The 18,385-nt window shown below is 40.2% G+C and overlaps 2 protein-coding genes across 2 annotated transcripts in view; one reads left to right on the top strand and one right to left on the bottom strand.

Moving 5' to 3' along the window:
• LOC115626698 (flotillin-2) overlaps positions 1 to 18,385 on the bottom strand; it is a 131,762-nt gene that overhangs the window by 64,162 nt on the left and 49,215 nt on the right. The gene's annotated exons all lie outside the window — the stretch shown is intronic.
• Positions 13,149 to 15,320, top strand: LOC115626696 (glucose dehydrogenase [FAD, quinone]). Its single transcript, XM_030522124.1, has 2 exons — positions 13,149 to 13,265; positions 13,529 to 15,320. The coding sequence occupies exons 1-2, from the start codon at positions 13,149 to 13,151 to the stop codon at positions 15,257 to 15,259; spliced, it is 1,848 nt and encodes a 615-aa protein (XP_030377984.1). The 3' UTR covers positions 15,260 to 15,320.

Raw genomic sequence — 18,385 nt, 5'->3', positions numbered from 1 at the left:
AAATTCATATTGTTATAATCAGTAACATGATTTATTGTATCGAACCCTTATTAAAGCAAAGCCCATGATGTATTTCAGAAAGATATATTTATCTATACAAAAAGTATTATACAAGGACTGGCTTTCATAAGGTCTGCGAAATAAGTCACCTTATCAATGCCACAGCTATACCATTTATGTCTTCCACTTCATTTTTTTGCATAGTTTGCTTTCAACTAATTCTCCTGCTTAAAACAGTAATGTGAAGCAGAAAACCATAATTTCAATTGAAAGTTTTTGCTGCCTCTCTTCATACAACGAAATAATTTAGCTGATCATATCAGTTTTTGCCATTGTACCAATGCATTTATGGTCCATTTACATCGAAATTTAGGGATTTGTGATTCAACAAATTAAATCAGCTAGTTTTGACTTTGATTCAGGCTTAGAATATTAGATTAGATGCAATCATTTTAGTAGAAATGCCTTAAAGCCGTTACCTTTCAGATAAAGAAAGAACTAAAATATTAGCATATCGAGAAACTGGAATGTCTTGACGTGAAATTGCTTCCAAAATACAAAGGAGCTTATTTACTATACAAACGTTTTTGAAAGACCCATCGAAAAAAGCCACGCTCTGGTCGCCCGCCGTGTCAAAACAAGCCGATCTATTAATTCCATATGAAAACAGATCTGTAAAATGTGAACGCATGCACTTTGCGGAGATGCATAAGTTTTGGTACCTGGAGTGGAAAAAAAATTATTTCCAGTAATGCCAAAAAAATTCAATTTAGATGGACCAAACAGTAACAGAGTGGGCCAAATTGAACGGATCAGTTCTTCAAAACATAGTTAATTCAATGTCAGATCGCATATTAAGAGTTATTAGTAGTAATGGACGACATATCTAGGAAATGAAAACTAAAAACACATGTATATAGAAACAGAAATATAGTTTTTTCAATTTGATCAAGTCAATTATTTCGTTCAACAAAATTTTCATTTAATTTTAAAAAAAGTTTCCTTTTATATTTATTAACTGAATTGAGACTGTCATTTTTAAAATATCGAATATTTTTGATTTAATTAAGAAAAATATGTTGATATGGTCACTTATTTCGCAGACCTTACTTATTTCGAGAATAGAGAACAAACACAAAATAAGCCTTTCAAAGGCTTTTTCAGCATACGTAAAATATTTGTAATGTTTGGGAACAAAATGGAGTAATTAGGTGCTAAATCAGCACTGTAAGACCAAAAAATCTCTTGTCTGAGACGCAAAATTGTGGCAAAGAAACGTTTTTTTATGGAGAAAGTGATGTTCTTCCGACAGCAAACAATTATCGTTTACCTTGGAGCCTATAAGCATATACCCTTCTGAGCATTTAGTCGAGATTTATAAGCATTTGGTACAACCGTTTTGGACGGCCTTTGCTTATTTATAGCAATAAAACCATTATTTAAAATATCTCTCACCTACAATGAGCGTAAGAGTATTTTTAACATACAGACGAACTATTCCAAAATAAAATACTTTTTTTTAGAAATAAATCTGGGCATTTGAACAACAACATGTTTGGTAATCAAAGTTTCTAATTAGTTTTAAAGAAACCGATTTCAACAACAAAACAAATATTGTTTAGAATCAAACGTAAAAAGTAAAACATTGTTGATTTCTTTTTATGCCAGAGTCTACAATAAGTTCTTTCCAAAAGGGCCTAACTTTCTTAGAAGATTGTCTGTACCAATTATTGAGAATTTAACTTTACCTTTAGAGGAAGCTATCTAAGTAGCTTGCAACAATCTAAGATCGGTACAGGAAGTTGGATTTTGAACAAATTTGAATCCTTTTTATACGATTCATTGAATTATTTTTTAAGGTGGGGCATTCAGAAAAGCTTTAATAGGCACATTGTCATATGAACATTATTCGCTATCATTGTGCTACTATTAATACTTAGTATTTTTATACTCCAGAGTAGGATTTGAACGAGGAATCAAGAACAGAAAGTCGAGTTAACAGTGTGTTTGGGCCATCGGTAAACAAAAGACGATCGAAAACGGAGCAATTACTGAGTTCTGTTTTAGACTCGATAAAACTTTTTTCGGAAACAAGTTGATAGCGATGGGTGAGCCATCGAGTGGGGGGGATTTAAAAGCAGTCGTGATGACTTGAATGAGGACAATAGATGAAATATGCTTTGTTTCGCACAACTTGACTGATAACCAAAAAAAAAAAGGTACTTATGACTGATTTTTTGAAAGAAGAAGAAATCACACTTAAGCCATCAACCACTCCCTATTAATGCCTGAATTTGTTCATGAAAGGAAGGCGCTGTTTATTTATTTATTTATTTATTATCTAATAGAATATAACACGCGCATATATAAGAAGGATTTTCTAAGAATAATAACGATGACAGCATTAATGGGGAGAATACTTTTAAAAACTAAAACACACTTGTACCCATAAGGTAAGAGACTGTAAACACAATACAATTAATGGCAATTGTCAATTGTTTAATTAGCTCGTGCTAGGCTGCACGCTTAGAAAATTAACTATGCAATTTTCTTTGTTTTAACAAAGCAAAGAAACATTGGCACTTTGTTAGGCATTATGGTATTTCAATGGCGAAGATATGCATCTGAGGGATTTGTATCTTGGCGATACGCCGACAAACGTTACGCAACAACAACCAACAAATCGTTTGTTGGCTAGGCTACTTATGTACAAGTATGTACGTGTACATGGTTCCTCATTGTGTACGCATTGGGCCCCAGGCCCACGACCATTTGGCTTAAGCTTAACAAAACTTGGGAGGGAGAGACCAGACCCATTAGATACGCCTGCGACTAATAAAATTCCAATTACAACTCTGGACTGCAGATGATGATTGAAATTGTGTTGGCCACTTCTGCAAACAGCAGAGACCAAGACCAAACGAAATAATAACGCGTTGTTATATTATTGTGGGTTGGTCAGCTGGCTATGATTAACAGCCCATTAGCAAAATTAACGGTGCGTAGAGGATATACTATGCGTCGGCGTTGGCGTTGGCGTCGGCATTAGCAATGATATTATATTGCTTAGCATCAGCGATTATTGAATAATGCATTTGACCAGCCAATGGCCGTGTGGCCAATGATTTGTTAACAAAACGCATCACACAAAGAGATGAGCATCCACCGCGACTCACCCCGCCAAGGCCCACCCCTTCTTCTTCTTCTTCTTGAGGAGCATAGGCGGAAGCCCGAACGCGTACGCACAAACGCGGCAGCGCTGGAAATACGCTCTCAAGTGCAACGCATAAATATTAATGCCATTTCGGGACCAGGCGCGCTGATTTCGACTTCGGCGCAATGACCGTCCAAAATTTGTTGCAAGCCGCCTAACCAAAACGAAAGTTGCCGCATGTGCCCCCACAGGCCACAATCTGCGGCACAGCTGCACTGCATAGCATCTGTGGTGAGCCAATTCGGGTGCCCCTCTATCGCACAGTGGCACATAGAACACCATAATGGGTTCATTATTAAGACTTGAGGCTTTTTGCTTCGTTTTTTTCTCATAAATCGCTCCAAAAATGAATAAATAATCTGAAAACTTTAACGTTCACCTTTGATTTTTGAAATTCAAGCCGTGTGACAGACCAGAGTTATGGAAATATGTTGAAGATCGCGTGCATATATACATTGTTTTTGAATAAATTATTTAGCCGATTCTGTGAGTTTTTAAAGTTAACACACTTGTGAGTTTATGCATGTAATTGCGTTAAGCTGACAACTCTACACAGATACTTTCTTCTGCAGTGCCGTAATTCAAAAAACTTTTGAAAATAAAGTATTTATAATTTAAAACTGCCGCAGAAAAAGAGAAGAATGTTATAAGCCATAGGCTCTTTTCAAATTTTTAATAGAAATACCTGTTAGCGAACCACCAAACAAATGTTGAACGAGTTTGAAAGCAATTTGTAGAATTGAAATTGCATTGCATTTCAGGAGGCAGCTACTTGAAACTCTTTATAAGAATTTGTAAATCATTCCAAAAATGATATATTTAAAATTAAAAGCGACCTACTCAGTAGTAACTTTTAAGTGCACCCCGAAGTAAACAGCACGTTTTTAAAAATGACTTTACTTTCAAAATAATCATGTTCCGGTTCCATACAACATTTCGCACGTTTAACAATCAAAACAAACGCGTGTTTTAAGCCGTTGGCCGGCATATCCTTCAGAATTGTGGCACAATGTTTTGAATGAGTTTCTCTTCTTGAGCAAATAACATTTTCGAAAAGTTGAGTTTCTTCTTTAATATTCTTTTAAATACAAGGGTTTCATCAACACGCATGTTTTGTTAAGTATTACTCTTTTCTAGCTATTTTTTTCCACCGAACATTGCTGCTTCAGTTAAGTGATGAAAAACGCCCCCATTTAATTGTTACTCCAACCACTGTGCGTTGGTGTCAATGTCGCCCACCCTGTTACTAACTTTGTTGCTTATGTTTGCACTTTACGAGCATTTCATTGCCATTGCCATTGGCCGGGCCAAGCGATGTTTGTCGGATGTGTCGGAAGCGCGCAAAGTGCGCTCAAGAAATATGGGGAGCGGAACAAGCGACTTGAATTTATTTTCAACAACAAACTCATGCACATGTTGTTATAGTTGTTGACTGCTCCGATTCAATGGCAAGCCCCAGCGAGTTTTAAAGTTCAACTGCTTTGCACCGATCTCAAATATTAATTCATCTAGCTTATTGCACGAGCATGTGGACGACAGGCATTTGAATGCAAGTCAAACGGATGGTAACAATGCTGCGCATGCGCGGGACATTCGTTTAACATACTCATGAGCTCACGAGCTCTAGCTTGTGTATCTCTGTGTGTATAGTCTGTGAGTGAGTGTGTGCGGGGTCATTCAACGTTGCGATTGCGACCATTGCACTGAAAGCCACAATGACAACGACAGATATATGGCACAGATAGGCAGACATGCATATGCATGGGACAGCATCGGAGTGATGGCAATAAAAAGCGCAAAAAACAAAGCAAAAACAAATAGATGGTGTACGGTATAGTAAAACAAAAGAACTGCAGTTAATTCGAATGCAAAGAGATGAACAGCAATGCAATGGTAAGATCGCAAAAGCCCCCATCTCTTAAATACCCTGAAACCTTTTCGTTTTTCATCAAATAATCAAACGATAAATGATGAATACCCTTCAACCATACTTTTACTCGCTACAGCAATTAAACTCAAATAAATTAGCTGCCAGCCCGACTCTTGAATACCCTTCAACCATACTTTTACTCGCTACAGCAATTAAACTCAAATAAACTAACTGCCAGCCCCGTTTTTGAATACCCTTCAACCATACTTTTACTCGCTAGAGCAATTAAACACAAATAAATTAGCTGCCAGCCCGACTCTTGAATACCCTTTAAAGTATGACTCGCTACAGCAATTAAATAAACTCTGTTGTGTATTAATCATTCCTATGGCAGCAGCTATGTGATATAGTACACCGATTTTTATAAAACACGAAGAGACACAATACAAAACCCACAAGTTTTTGGTACTAAGCTTGATTATTTCACGGATCGTTCCTATGACATTCATATGATATGGTCCACTAATGTTGTTGAAACTTTAGATTATCATGAGGCAATATTGGAAAGTTATAGCAAACAGATTTGTTTAAGATATCTTCTTCAAACAAAAAATGTATCATACTAAGTGGCTTACCAACGATATAGAACTCTAGAGGATATACTGCATCGATTTTTATGAAACTTTAAACATTTGTAAGCCACTACATAAAACTTATCAGTATGAAATTTGGTTACCATATCGTAATAAATAAACAATTTTTTTATACTAAGATCGATTTTTCCACCGATCGGTTCAATGGCAGCTATATAAACTGATGAGGCTATATACGGTTTGTAATAAACGTTCACTGCTTATGCACAAGACAAGACAACATACCAAGTTTGGTGTCAAAAGTTCTCGGTGTTCATATGGACGAACATCGATTCGTATCGTCATGCTGATCGTGCATGGGTTAGAATCATTTGGCGCTTAAACTTTCTAGAATACCCAATCAACACTCCGGATACAGGAAATAACAAATTACTTGTATATGTAAAATCCGCGTTCACGTTTGATTTAAAATATTGAAAGTCTCGATAAAACATTTGGTGTACATATCTTTCACCGAATCTCACTCATTTGTAGATATGTATGCACTCTAGCTTCATAAAATAGAAGAGAAGCTAGCTGGCACGGATGCAGATGAAAATGGCGTTCTAGATATCAAAGATCTAAATAGAGTGCTCATACTTTTAAGCAAGAAGAGCAATATTATTATTAAATAATTTTGAATCAAAACAAACGTCTTATGCAGACCTTCCTAATCCCTAGGAAACACGAGTTCATTTCACTCCTTGCTTCCCATACTACAGTAGCTACTTCAACTAAACTTTACACGTGATTTATATGTATTTTCTACCTATTCCAAATCGGTTAATCCTAGAGAGAATTTATCGACGAAACCACCCCAAACTGCAGAAGTGGTTTCGTTCTTTTTCTTCTTTCTGTTTCAGCTATGTGCAGGGCAAGGGTCAGCTTTTAAAAGGGAGGGCCAAAAATTAAAATTTTGATTAAATAATGCACGATGCATTTAATAATTTATGCATATTATCAATGAAAAAACTTCAACAAATCCAGCTCAGTTCCATTTTAAGGCGAAATAGTGCATCATAATAATGAAAGTGTGGTCGATATATGGCCAAATTTTTGTAGGGAGGAGGGGAGAGGGACTTTACTTTCCCTTTTGTTTAGCTTTAATTATGAACTCAAATGCTAAAGGTACAAAGGCAAAGTAAAGCTACGAGTAAAGTAGATGTGTGTATACAGTCTATGACAAGCAGAAATGGTAAAATGGGTTATTAAATTATTTTATTATGAAACATTTATATCGCTAAATGTTTCTTATTGCAAATAAATTGTAAATTGCTATTTATTTTAGTAATTTTTTGATTTCCAGTGCAGCTTTCGCAACCGGATACACACCAGGTTTTCCTTTAGTAGCCCTGCTACGTACTTGGTATTCAATCGGAATGGGCATCGTTTATCGAATATAACGATATTTCGGCTACGCATGATCGTTGTATATCGCACCAGGGCTAATTATTGGCACAAACCCTGCCACCGGAGCGTGATGAAAGCTCAACTTAAGTCCACAAACGTTGCCTAAAGCACGTACACACGGCCATATATTGACCATGATCGTCTCCATGAAGATGATGACGACGATGGCGACGACGTAATGTTTAGAGCTTCGATGTTAGGCGCAACGGCGAATGAAAACGAAAGTGCAGGCGAAAAGTAAAATAAAAAATACAAAAATTTGTTAAAATCAAACATGTGGTAAGTCTGTGGTTGGGCCGCCATGGCCAACACCATGATGGCAAAAGTTGCGTCGCAGCTTTCGGCACAGCTTGGAAGGCACGAACTGCACGGCGCAATGAGGCGCTTGATGGGAAAGCTTGCCAACTTTGGCCAGTTTTCTTTGCCAGAAACATTGGGCTGCTCATTGAAGAAACGGAGCCCGTGGCGTGCGTATCGCAGACGACGCTCGCAGTCGACGTTACGACAAAAAAAAAAAAAAAAAACAACAACAACGACAGATGGACATACATACAAATACATATGTGCATTATATATCTCGACATATATATAAATATATATCAAAAAGCTAAAACTGTTAAAGCGTATTGTTGAAATCAAATTGAACGGTCAATTCGCTGTGCGTGTTCATTAACAACAACGAAGACGAACTTTGTGTGTGTTTTTTTTCCTTTTTTTTTTTTTTTGTTTACTCATTATTGTTTTTCGGTTGTTGTTGCTGCTTTGGTGTATGCTACAAACCCCCTCCTCTTCCCTACAAATCAAGCGAGATGTGTGCATTAAAGGAAAGTGACAAGCGGTTGCGTCTAAAGTTTTAAAGACGCAGCGGCGACCACAGCAGGCAGAGGCAAGTACCAATATACGCGTATATATGTATGTACCTATATAAGACTATACGAGTAACCATTAATCGCCAGCAAGATTTTGCAGCACAAAAGACAAATTTATATTATATAACTGGTCTGGCAAATTAAAAAGAAATATAATTGAAGCGCACGCTTAAGTCACATTTGACAAGTAGATTCTTACGTAAGAGCTGCGTGACATGTATACGTATGTATGTAAGTATTTACTATAAGTATATATACTTATACATATACATATGTATGTATATATATCCCAGTCCGAGTTAACAACAATTTCGGGCAAGTGAAAGAGCAAGTGATGTTTTGAGCCAGTTTCAGTTTAAGTTTCAGTTTTTAGTTTCAATTTCAGTCCCAGTCCCCGAACAGGCCTGCAATGTTTGGCACTTTCTACGCGCGTCGTGTCGCACGCTTTCAACCACAGCTCACACCTATGTACGAATTATTATCAATTTGTGCACGTCTGCGCCATAAAATGCCAATCATTGCCCATGCACATACGAGTATATAACAATTAAAATCCAAATCCAAAGCCAAGCCCAAATCCAATTCGAAATCCGTCAGCAATCAACTCAATAACTAACTTAATGCGCAAATCGCTTGTTAGCCCTAGCGTTTTTGTCTTTGTCTTTGCCATGGAACCGCGACTAATGGCCCATAAAATGCCACCAGGAAATGCCGCCTGGAACTTGGCTAATTAGTTCCGATGCCAGCTGACAGCCTAAACTGTCACGCATTGCATTTCCGATGACGACAATGATGGCGACTTTCATGCTGCACTGAGCATGACTAAGCATTGGATATATGGCGAAAGTCTCTAGACCTCTCAAGCCCTCAAACCCTCAGACCTCAATGCGCATAGCGAACGCTACACGCTAGCTGACAGCCAGACCCATTGACCCACAGCCCTAGCCCATGACAAACTTATAAATTATACCGACAACAACAACAACAACACTATATAGAAATCATAATTAAAAGCTGTCAAATCATAATTGCTGACTAGCCGCTAAATATTGAAGACCCGTGTGTGCATGGCGGCCCAGAAAATTTCTAACAATGCGCCGCACATTTATGGATCGCTTTATTTGTTCATTTTCTCATTTATTTGTGTGCGAGTTTTTCTTCTTCTTCTCTTTACTTATTTATTTTTTGGTTAGTGTAAATTGCATAATAATTATAATAATGAATAGCAAACAAGCAACAAGTGGGCAGGCAGGCTGGCTGGCTGGCTGGCTGGCTGGCTAGCTGGTTGCTACACCCAAGCGCAGGCCTCAATGATGTAAAGAAAAGAGATGCGCCCAGCTAGCTGACCAAGCATCTAGCCCATCTATTGAGTGGACTGGCTGCCTGACTGACTAGCTGTCTGTCTGCCTATCTGTCCATTTATCTGTCTGTCGGCCTGCACTGTCTCTGTTCACAACGGCTTGTCAAACAATCGACAACAAATGAAACCCAAATTGAAAACGCTGCGTTCATTGCTCAATCATTGCTCGGCGAGCCGCTATGTGAACTACTTTGGGCAGCAAAGTGTGGACTTTGTGTGTATGTGAGTGTTGTTTGCCCTAAATCGGGGCCCAATCTGCGCCCAAGGGCGCTGCATAAATTAAAGCAAGCGCCGGATTAACATTGCATTTTAGTCCAAAGATCTGTTGATGTTCAACATAATGATGTTGCTGTCGTTGTTGATTCGCAGTCACAGCCTCATCAGTCGGTGTTGCTGTTGGAGTTGCGTCTGACCATGTTTTTATTTTTTTTATTTTTTTTTTTCTCGTAAGTTAACGGTCTTCATACTCAGTTACATGTGAGCCGTCAAGCCGATGAAACGCGCGCCGAGATCGTTAAGCTAAATAAATATATGAGCGAGTGTAAAGTTTTATTTCTCAGTGCTATTGTGAAGTTGTTTTCGGTTATCTTCTATTTTTTTTGTACCATACATACATCTATATATATATATATAAATAATACATTTTTGGTAATTATAATTACTGCTTCTGCAGCTTTAGCTATGGCTGTTGGTATTGTTATTGTTGTTGCCGAATTGTGGCATGGCCGAGATTTGTGAGCCGACGCTGCTGGGCACAGGCTGTGTGCCAATTGGTGCGCAACTTTCGCAAAACGTATGAAATAGAAAAAGCAGCAAAAAAAAAACACATGAAACGCGACCGTTTTCAAATTGCCAAACATGCGACAAAATGCAACTGAAACAACAAAAGACAAGACAACTTATTTGCCGGGCAGGAGGAAGCTCAGCGGCATCACAGAAACCAGCTTGCTGCTCCTTCAGACCCGCACAGTGAAAGAAAGAGCACATTTTGAAGAAACTTGAGCACTTTTCTGAAAACTACATTCTACACTTCACTGCATTATCATATAATTACTTCCTGTCCGAATGTTAAAGTTCTCTTCTGACTGTTTTCTGCTCTAAGCCATTCATATTATAATGCCTGTAAACTATTCATTGTTAACCCATTATTCTTAAATCTATTTTAATACTCTCAGTTTGTTTTGGTTTAAAAATTTATACGAGCTGCTTGAAAAACATTCTTAAGAATTAGTTTTTAGAAAATACATTTTTTTATGTGTCCATTTCTATGAAAAAGAGTAACGGACAATAGGCATGATCAGGCAGGCAAACAATCTGCACACAAGCTAATCAAATTTTACAAATATGCTTAAGATTCGAAACTTTTGAGATTTCGTTTTTATAACTGAAGTATTTCTTAAACCTCTAGCTGCCAACACAAACAAACTAGCTATATATTTTAGCAGAGTCGTTGTGGAAACAAATATTCGTTCGCTTAAATGTGACCATTAGCGTAAAGCTAAATAAAAATCTGTGTAGATTTGAAGTTGCATTTAAATTTCCTAGTCTGCTGTCGGTGCTTTGCACCAAAATAATAATTTCCAAATCTTACTTCCAAATCTCACCTAAAACGACAAACGTTCAGAAAATGCATTAACTACTATAACTTCTATTCCGATATCTTTTTCCAATTAAGTTCTACGCAAATGGAAACATTTTACAAATATTTAATAACCTTCTTCACATACATATAGTATGTAGTAGTAGTAGTATGCCACATAATGAAGGACACGTAATACTTGATACGTTTTCGAGTGCTGTTTAGTAAGAGGAAGCAATTGTTCTCGTTTTCGTTTCTCTATAGTTATTTTGTCGCCCCTCGTTTTAAACTTCCAATGTTTTTTTCCGAATGGCTGGACACTGTGCAAATGGCAGATATGCTCAATTGTGTCTAGTTGGGGGCAGTTGCTTTCACTGCTGCAGCCGAAAGAGTCGATTTAAGCGACATAAACTATAGCCGCTGTGGCGGCTGCGGCGGTGGTGGCAGCGACAGAGCGGACTGGAAAAACCGCAGCGTACAGCAATTTAGCTTGACGCACCTGAGCGGCGGCAAAAACAACGGCGAGCGGACAAACGAAATATCGAAATTGCATTTCACAAAAAAACACAAAATCGAATTGAGTTTTCCGCCAGACCATTATGGCATTGAACTTGAAAAACTTGCAGAGACTTCGTCACATTGACGACCGCAACAACGTTGTCGCATAATGAAATGCAGTTATATGTACGCACGTGTGTGTGTGTGTGTGTGTGTGTGTGTGTGTGTGTGTGTGTGTGTGTGTGTGTGTGTGCGAGTGTATGTTAACATAATTTGATTTGATTTCGTGTGTGTGTGTCGTAAATCAACTAGAGACAAATTTGTGATCATTGTGTATATATGGTTGATGTTGTTGTTGCTGCATTTATGCAAATGCGCCATCTATTGGCCAACTTCTCGGCCTCTGTTTTCATTTTTGTTGTTGCTGTTGTGATCAATTTCACAAACTAAACAAACGCTGCTGAGCTGGCAGAGTACCGCGAGCAGCGCTTCCGCAAAAGCGGCACACCAACTGCTGCTTGTTGTTGTTGTTGTCGCTTGCTTGCTGTTGCTGGCATTTTGTGTAACAGTTTGTGGGCCGCAATAAGGCGGAAAGCCTGCGCTTGCATGCCAGCAACCATGCCAGAAACAATAACAATTGCCTTGCCAACAACAACAATGCCACCTGGCTATGGTCATTATCATTATTATTACGGTGATCATTATCATATCATTCATCATTGTAAATAATAATGCTACAAATTGTATATTAATTATTTGCTATTTCTTTAATTTCTTTCATTTAAAGTCTTCAAATATTGCCGTGCAATTGCTGTCAAAATATGGGCCAAGAGATATCACAGCAACAACAACAACAGCAGCAGCAGCTACACGCACATAACAATAAATGCAACAACAACAACAACAGACGTCCACAACAACCACAGTTACAACAACAACAACAACAGCTACGCAAGAGCTACACCCAAAACAAACACAAGGACAACCTCATCTACACATCCTCGAACGTCTCGAACATCTCGACCAGCTCTTGCTCGACCAGCACCGACATCGACTACGACGCCAAATACCGACTGCGCCACAAATACAATTTGAGCAAGCAGACCTACGAGCGCACCAAAATCTTATCCACAGCAACCACCGCCGGCTCATCATCGCTAACCACAACAACCCACTCGCAGTCGCACTCAGACAGCGATTCGCATTACGCCAAAATACAGAACAGTAGCAGCGCAAAGTATTTACAACGCAACAGCTACCACAGTCCACGCTCCCAGAGCTCAGATAGTGGCATCTACAATTCGTCGTGTCACTGCTCCTCGTTGTCCTCGCTTTCGGCCGTTTCGAGTTCCTCGGCCAGCTCCACCAGCGGCTGTCCACCCTCGCTGTTGTCAAGTAAGTCGAGCCGCTCGCTCGACAAACAAAAACACTATCTGAGCCATCACCTCTACATAAAGTCCTATCTGGACATCTTGGAGGAGGACGAGCGGGCGCGCGCCCACTTCAAGTCGGCGCGCCCGGGTGGTATACGCAACTATACGCCAAAAATTTTAGCCGGCAGCGATTCATCTAGCTCGACTCTGTCGGCCAGCGCACCCGCATCCAGCTACGGCTACACACAAGCCGCTGCCAGCTCCGCAAAGCAGCAGCAGCTACAGCGTTCCATTAACGGTAAACAGTGTCACGAGGATCCGTGGATTTGACAATTACTGAACCATGGCGTTTGGCACAATGACGTCTTTGCTTGGCATGATACCCCTCCTGGCGATCGGCATGAACTTCTATCGCTATCAAAGCGTCGATCCCGAGAACAAGGTGCAGGAGGCACAAACCGTAAGTAGCAGTCGCAAATTAATATCAATGGAGATGTTGAAGACCCAATTATAATAATATTAAATTTGTTGTTAGCAAGGAATAAATGTGTTATATCTAGTTCAAGCAATTTGCAGAACGAACTGATTAACCGATGGATTAACTTTGCTTCGACAACTAATTAACCCAAATATACATACAATATACATTGTGGCATCAACAATTCTATTATCATATAATTGAAGAACTTATAGAGACGCTTAATTTATGTATATTTATTGTAGGTGCGTCGCCAATATGACTTCGTTGTGGTGGGCGGTGGCTCAGCTGGCGCCGTGGTGGCAAATCGACTGTCCGAGGTCCGCAATTGGACGGTGCTGCTTCTCGAGGCGGGCGGCGACGAGACCGAGATCTCCGATGTACCTGCTCTGGCAGGATATCTGCAGTTAACCGAGCTGGATTGGAAGTATCAGACAACCCCCTCCTCCACACGACAGTATTGCCAGGCGATGAAGGGCGATCGTTGCTTCTGGCCACGCGGCAAGGTTCTAGGTGGTAGCTCTGTGCTCAATGCCATGGTGTATGTGCGTGGCTCGCGTAACGACTACGACCATTGGGCATCGCTGGGCAACCCAGGCTGGGGTTATAACGAGATGCTCAAATACTTCCTCAAGTCGGAGGATGTGCGAAATCCCTATTTGGCCGCCACACCCTATCACGAAACAGGCGGCTATCTCACCGTACAAGAGGCCCCTTGGCGCACACCTCTCTCCATTGCCTTCCTTCAGGCGGGCATGGAAATGGGATACGAAAACCGTGATATTAATGGCGCCCAGCAAACGGGCTTTATGCTCACCCAGAGCACCATACGTCGCGGGGCCCGTTGCAGCACGGGCAAGGCTTTCATCCGACCAGTGCGTCTGCGCAAAAATCTTGACGTATTGCTGCACGCGGAGGCCACACGGCTGATTATCGACAAGCAGAAGCGTGCAGTGGGCGTGGAATATATGAAGGCCGGTCGCAAGCAGCTGGTGTTCGTGCGGCGTGAGGTTATCGTGAGTGCGGGCGCACTAAACACACCCAAGCTGCTCATGCTGAGCGGCATTGGACCAGGCGAACATCTACAGGAGCATAACATACCCGTCATCTCAGATTTGCCCGTGGGCAACAACATGCAGGACCACGTGGGCTTGGGCGGCCTCACGTTTGTAGTGGATGCACCCCTCACCGTGACTCGCAATCGCTTTCAGACTATTCCAGTCTCCATGGAATACATCCTACGCGAGCGCGGACCCATGACCTTTTCGGGTGTGGAGGGCGTGGCCTTTGTAAATACGAAGTTCCAGGACCCAGCAGTCGACTGGCCTGACGTACAGTTCCATTTCTGTCCCAGCTCGATTAACTCAGATGGGGGCGAGCAGATACGCAAGATTCTGAATTTACGCGACGGCTTCTATAACACCGTCTACAAGCCACTGCACAACAGCGAAACTTGGTCTATACTGCCACTGCTGTTGCGGCCCAAAAGCAGCGGGTGGGTGCGCCTCAACTCACGGAACCCGCAGCAGCCGCCAAAGATCATACCCAACTACTTCGCGCACCAGCAAGACATTGACGTACTGGTCGAGGGCATCAAGTTGGCCATCAATGTGTCCAACACACAGGCCTTCCAACGCTTCGGCTCGCGACTACACAACATTCCGCTGCCCGGTTGTCGGCATCTGCCGTTCCAATCGGACGCCTACTGGGCGTGCTGCATCAAGGAGTTCACCTTCACCATCTATCATCCAGCCGGCACGTGTCGCATGGGCCCCAGTTGGGATGTGACTGCGGTGGTGGATCCACGATTGCGTGTCTACGGCGTCTCTGGCATACGCGTGGTGGACGCCAGCATTATGCCCACCATTGTCAATGGCAATCCTAATGCCCCGGTCATTGCCATCGGGGAGAAGGCCTCGGACATGATCAAGGAAGATTGGGGCGCACGCAAAGCACCACCCGCTAAGGCCGGCTGAAACGGACCTTAGTTAGTTCCGCTCAACGTATTTCGCTAATTTCATAAACTAGTCAATTGCGTGTGTAATTTTTTTTGTGAATTTTTTTTTACCGCATTCATTTCACTCGTCGGCACGATGCTGCCTAAACTTAATGTTAGTGTAAAAATGCGCTATTTGTATTTAACATGACTTTCATTTTGTTTCTATGCAATTTGCTCTATAATTCTATTTATAATTTATATTTATTGCTATCGTATGTACGTGTAATAATTAATTCTAGTTGAAACATTTGTAAAATTGTTTTTCATTTTTCGGCCGGCTCCTGAAAGTATGCAACGTTTGCTTATCGGCCTAACTATTTAGCAAAGCCACACACCACATGCTCCTAGTCGTGACACAAACGAAGACAAGGCATGGAAACCATTTGGAAGCGCTTTGAAAATGTTGTGTTCCTTAATGCAGCAATGCAGATATGTAATGAGCGACACAATAAAATACAACTGAAAACTACATGTACTAGGAGCTGTCTGTTGATATGCCTGACACATTATCTGCGGCCTGTAAGTTTTATTTATTTCCAGTCAAGCTATGAAGCTAAACGATCAACATGTTCCTAATAGTCTGTTAGGTTAATTCCCCGTGCTGGTCAGCTTGAATATATCTTTACTAAATAGCTCACTCCTCCATTTATGTAGAGCTACTATTTAAAGGAATATGTATTGCTTATTAAAAATGAATAGACTTAGGTATAGCCTTAAGTATATACAAACGAAAACCAATATATTCTTACACTTTTCAGTGAAGAGTGGAATAAAAATTAAATTCTATATTCTGTATATTTAGAACAAAGACCCAACGCTGTAGCTGTTCCGTTATTTCAAGTTTTCAGCATACTATTCCACAATGGGATATTATCAAAGCATATTACGGGTCGAATGTCGAAGTACACCATTTTATATCACAGTTTAGTACTTCTATTTATATTTTATAACTCTTTTAATTTCAATGAGATTTAACTTTTGGAGCAATTTGGTTTTACACCTCATAGAGAAGGGCTTTCTTAGCGATTTAAAAATATTTTTCACCAAGACTGCCAAAGAATTTTCATTTGTATTAATGACAATTAAGTCGAAGCGATTCCAGATATGACAGAACATTGTGTTTTCAAATATGGATACACACTATTGGACCAATTATAACAGGCATGGAACATACAATCGGAAAATAGACAGAAGCACTGCCACCGAAAACCTCATGCTGAGGTTGCAGTTGTTTTTGCCGATTTATGCGAAACAATTAAAATTATACATTTTCAGTTCAAAAGAAATATCAGATTGTATTTTGGCATATCCACTAGTTCATATAATTGTAAGATGACAGGCATTGTATTTTTTTACTGTTTATAACTTGGTGTCTATTCACCTACACTTTTATTCCAAAGACCAATCAGCGTGTAGTTGATAAAAATATATTTGTGGTTTTAAAATGTCACACAATCTAAGACCAATCATGCCCTGAAATGGTTTTAATAGGGAACTAAAAAAAAACAGATTGTTACAACTAAAGCTAAAGAGTATGCATGTATATAAAGGATGGCTTTGTTTAGATACATAAAAGCCATATTTTTTGATTTGTCACACAATTGTTTCGCTGCTCCCGCTTGTGCTGCTGCTGGTGGTTTTCAAAGGTGAAAGTTGATGCTGTCATACGCTGCGTATGTGTGATCGATGGGCGCATAATTTGTCAAGCCCTTTCGGCTGTCAACGCTCAACGGGTCGACGGTAGTTGCCCCTAATTGTTGCCTGCCGGTTTGCTTCCGCCTTGAACTATTTGTGACAGCCCCAAATTAAATCGCAACAGCAAATGCCAAATGTCAAATTGCCAGCTTAGCTAACGATAAAAGCAGCAACATCGAAACCGAAATCGAAATCAAAATCAGTGAACCACAGCCAATGGGCCAGCCATCAGATAGATCGTTGATTGCCAATCACTGATGTACATCGTCGTTCCCAGCCATCTGATGATGTGGCGCCGCTACCACCGCTGATCGACTGCTAAACCGCCTGCCGGCCTGCCAACCAGCGTGCCAGCCAGCCTGCCTGTCGGCCTAGCCGTGTGGCAGCCTGCCCAGCCGCCTGCTTCCGTAATTTAACTCCCATAACAATAAAATTGAAGCTGCCTGGTGAGCAGTTATGAGCCGTCACGAGCGCTCCTCTCTCGACATCATTGCCTGCAACAAATGGCCATTACACGAGCATAGTATAGTATGTGGGGCGTGCGGCATTAACTGCGGCAGTGGCAGCAGTGGCAACTGTAGGCGTGGCGCTAAAACTGCTCGCACATCGCATTTATATGTCCGACGGGCCAAGTTAAGTTTATAAAGCCTCACTCTTTTTGCATTGGACTTTATTTGGTACGAGTATTATACTTCAGTCATTCAATCAATTCGCTTAAACATTTATTGGCGCATACTCTGAACTGCGAATCAAATTTTAAATTAATCAGCATCTGGCAGGAGAAAACAAGCAGGAAGACAGTATTGGAAAGGGCGCATAAAAAATCCAAAATAGTCAGAGTTCAACATACTTGAAGCTTTTTACATGTGTTTCCATGCTTTAAATACATATGTTTAAACGTTCACCAAAATACCTAATAACAAGACTTTAAAAGTTTAAACATACACAATAGATGTGCATTTCGTGGAATCAAGTAGTAATAGTATTTGTGACACGCCCATTTATAATGTGGTAAAGTGGTAAGAAATTGGAAATATGGTTTTTTCTCTAGTATGCTTCGCTAATTTTATTTATTTACTTTTACGCGCTACGACAACGGATTTAAATTAGTAATATTTTAATCAATAAAATTTTAAAGAATCATATCTTGCTTGTTAAATAGAAGAAATTAATGAAGTGGGCAACTGTTTTGAATTTAAAGATCGGAACTAGTTTAATTTTCGAAATTATGTTAACTGTGATTTTGAAATGTTGTAACTCAAAAAACTGATTCCGCATTCCGCTGAAATATGATTCAAGAAATGCCGATAAGTATACATGATAAAGTTCTGAAACATTACAAAAAAAAAAATAGCATACCCTTTTACCCTTAGAAAGGGACGCTTAGTAGTGCAGGCCGGCTAGTTGA

This window comes from Scaptodrosophila lebanonensis, unplaced genomic scaffold (genome assembly GCF_003285725.1).
Source record: "Scaptodrosophila lebanonensis strain 11010-0011.00,11010-0021.00 unplaced genomic scaffold, SlebRS2 tig00000089-arrow-pilon, whole genome shotgun sequence".
NCBI lineage: Eukaryota > Metazoa > Arthropoda > Insecta > Diptera > Drosophilidae > Scaptodrosophila > Scaptodrosophila lebanonensis.
The sequence above is the reverse complement of the archived record's forward strand: the minus strand, read 5'-3'. Positions and strand labels throughout refer to the sequence as shown.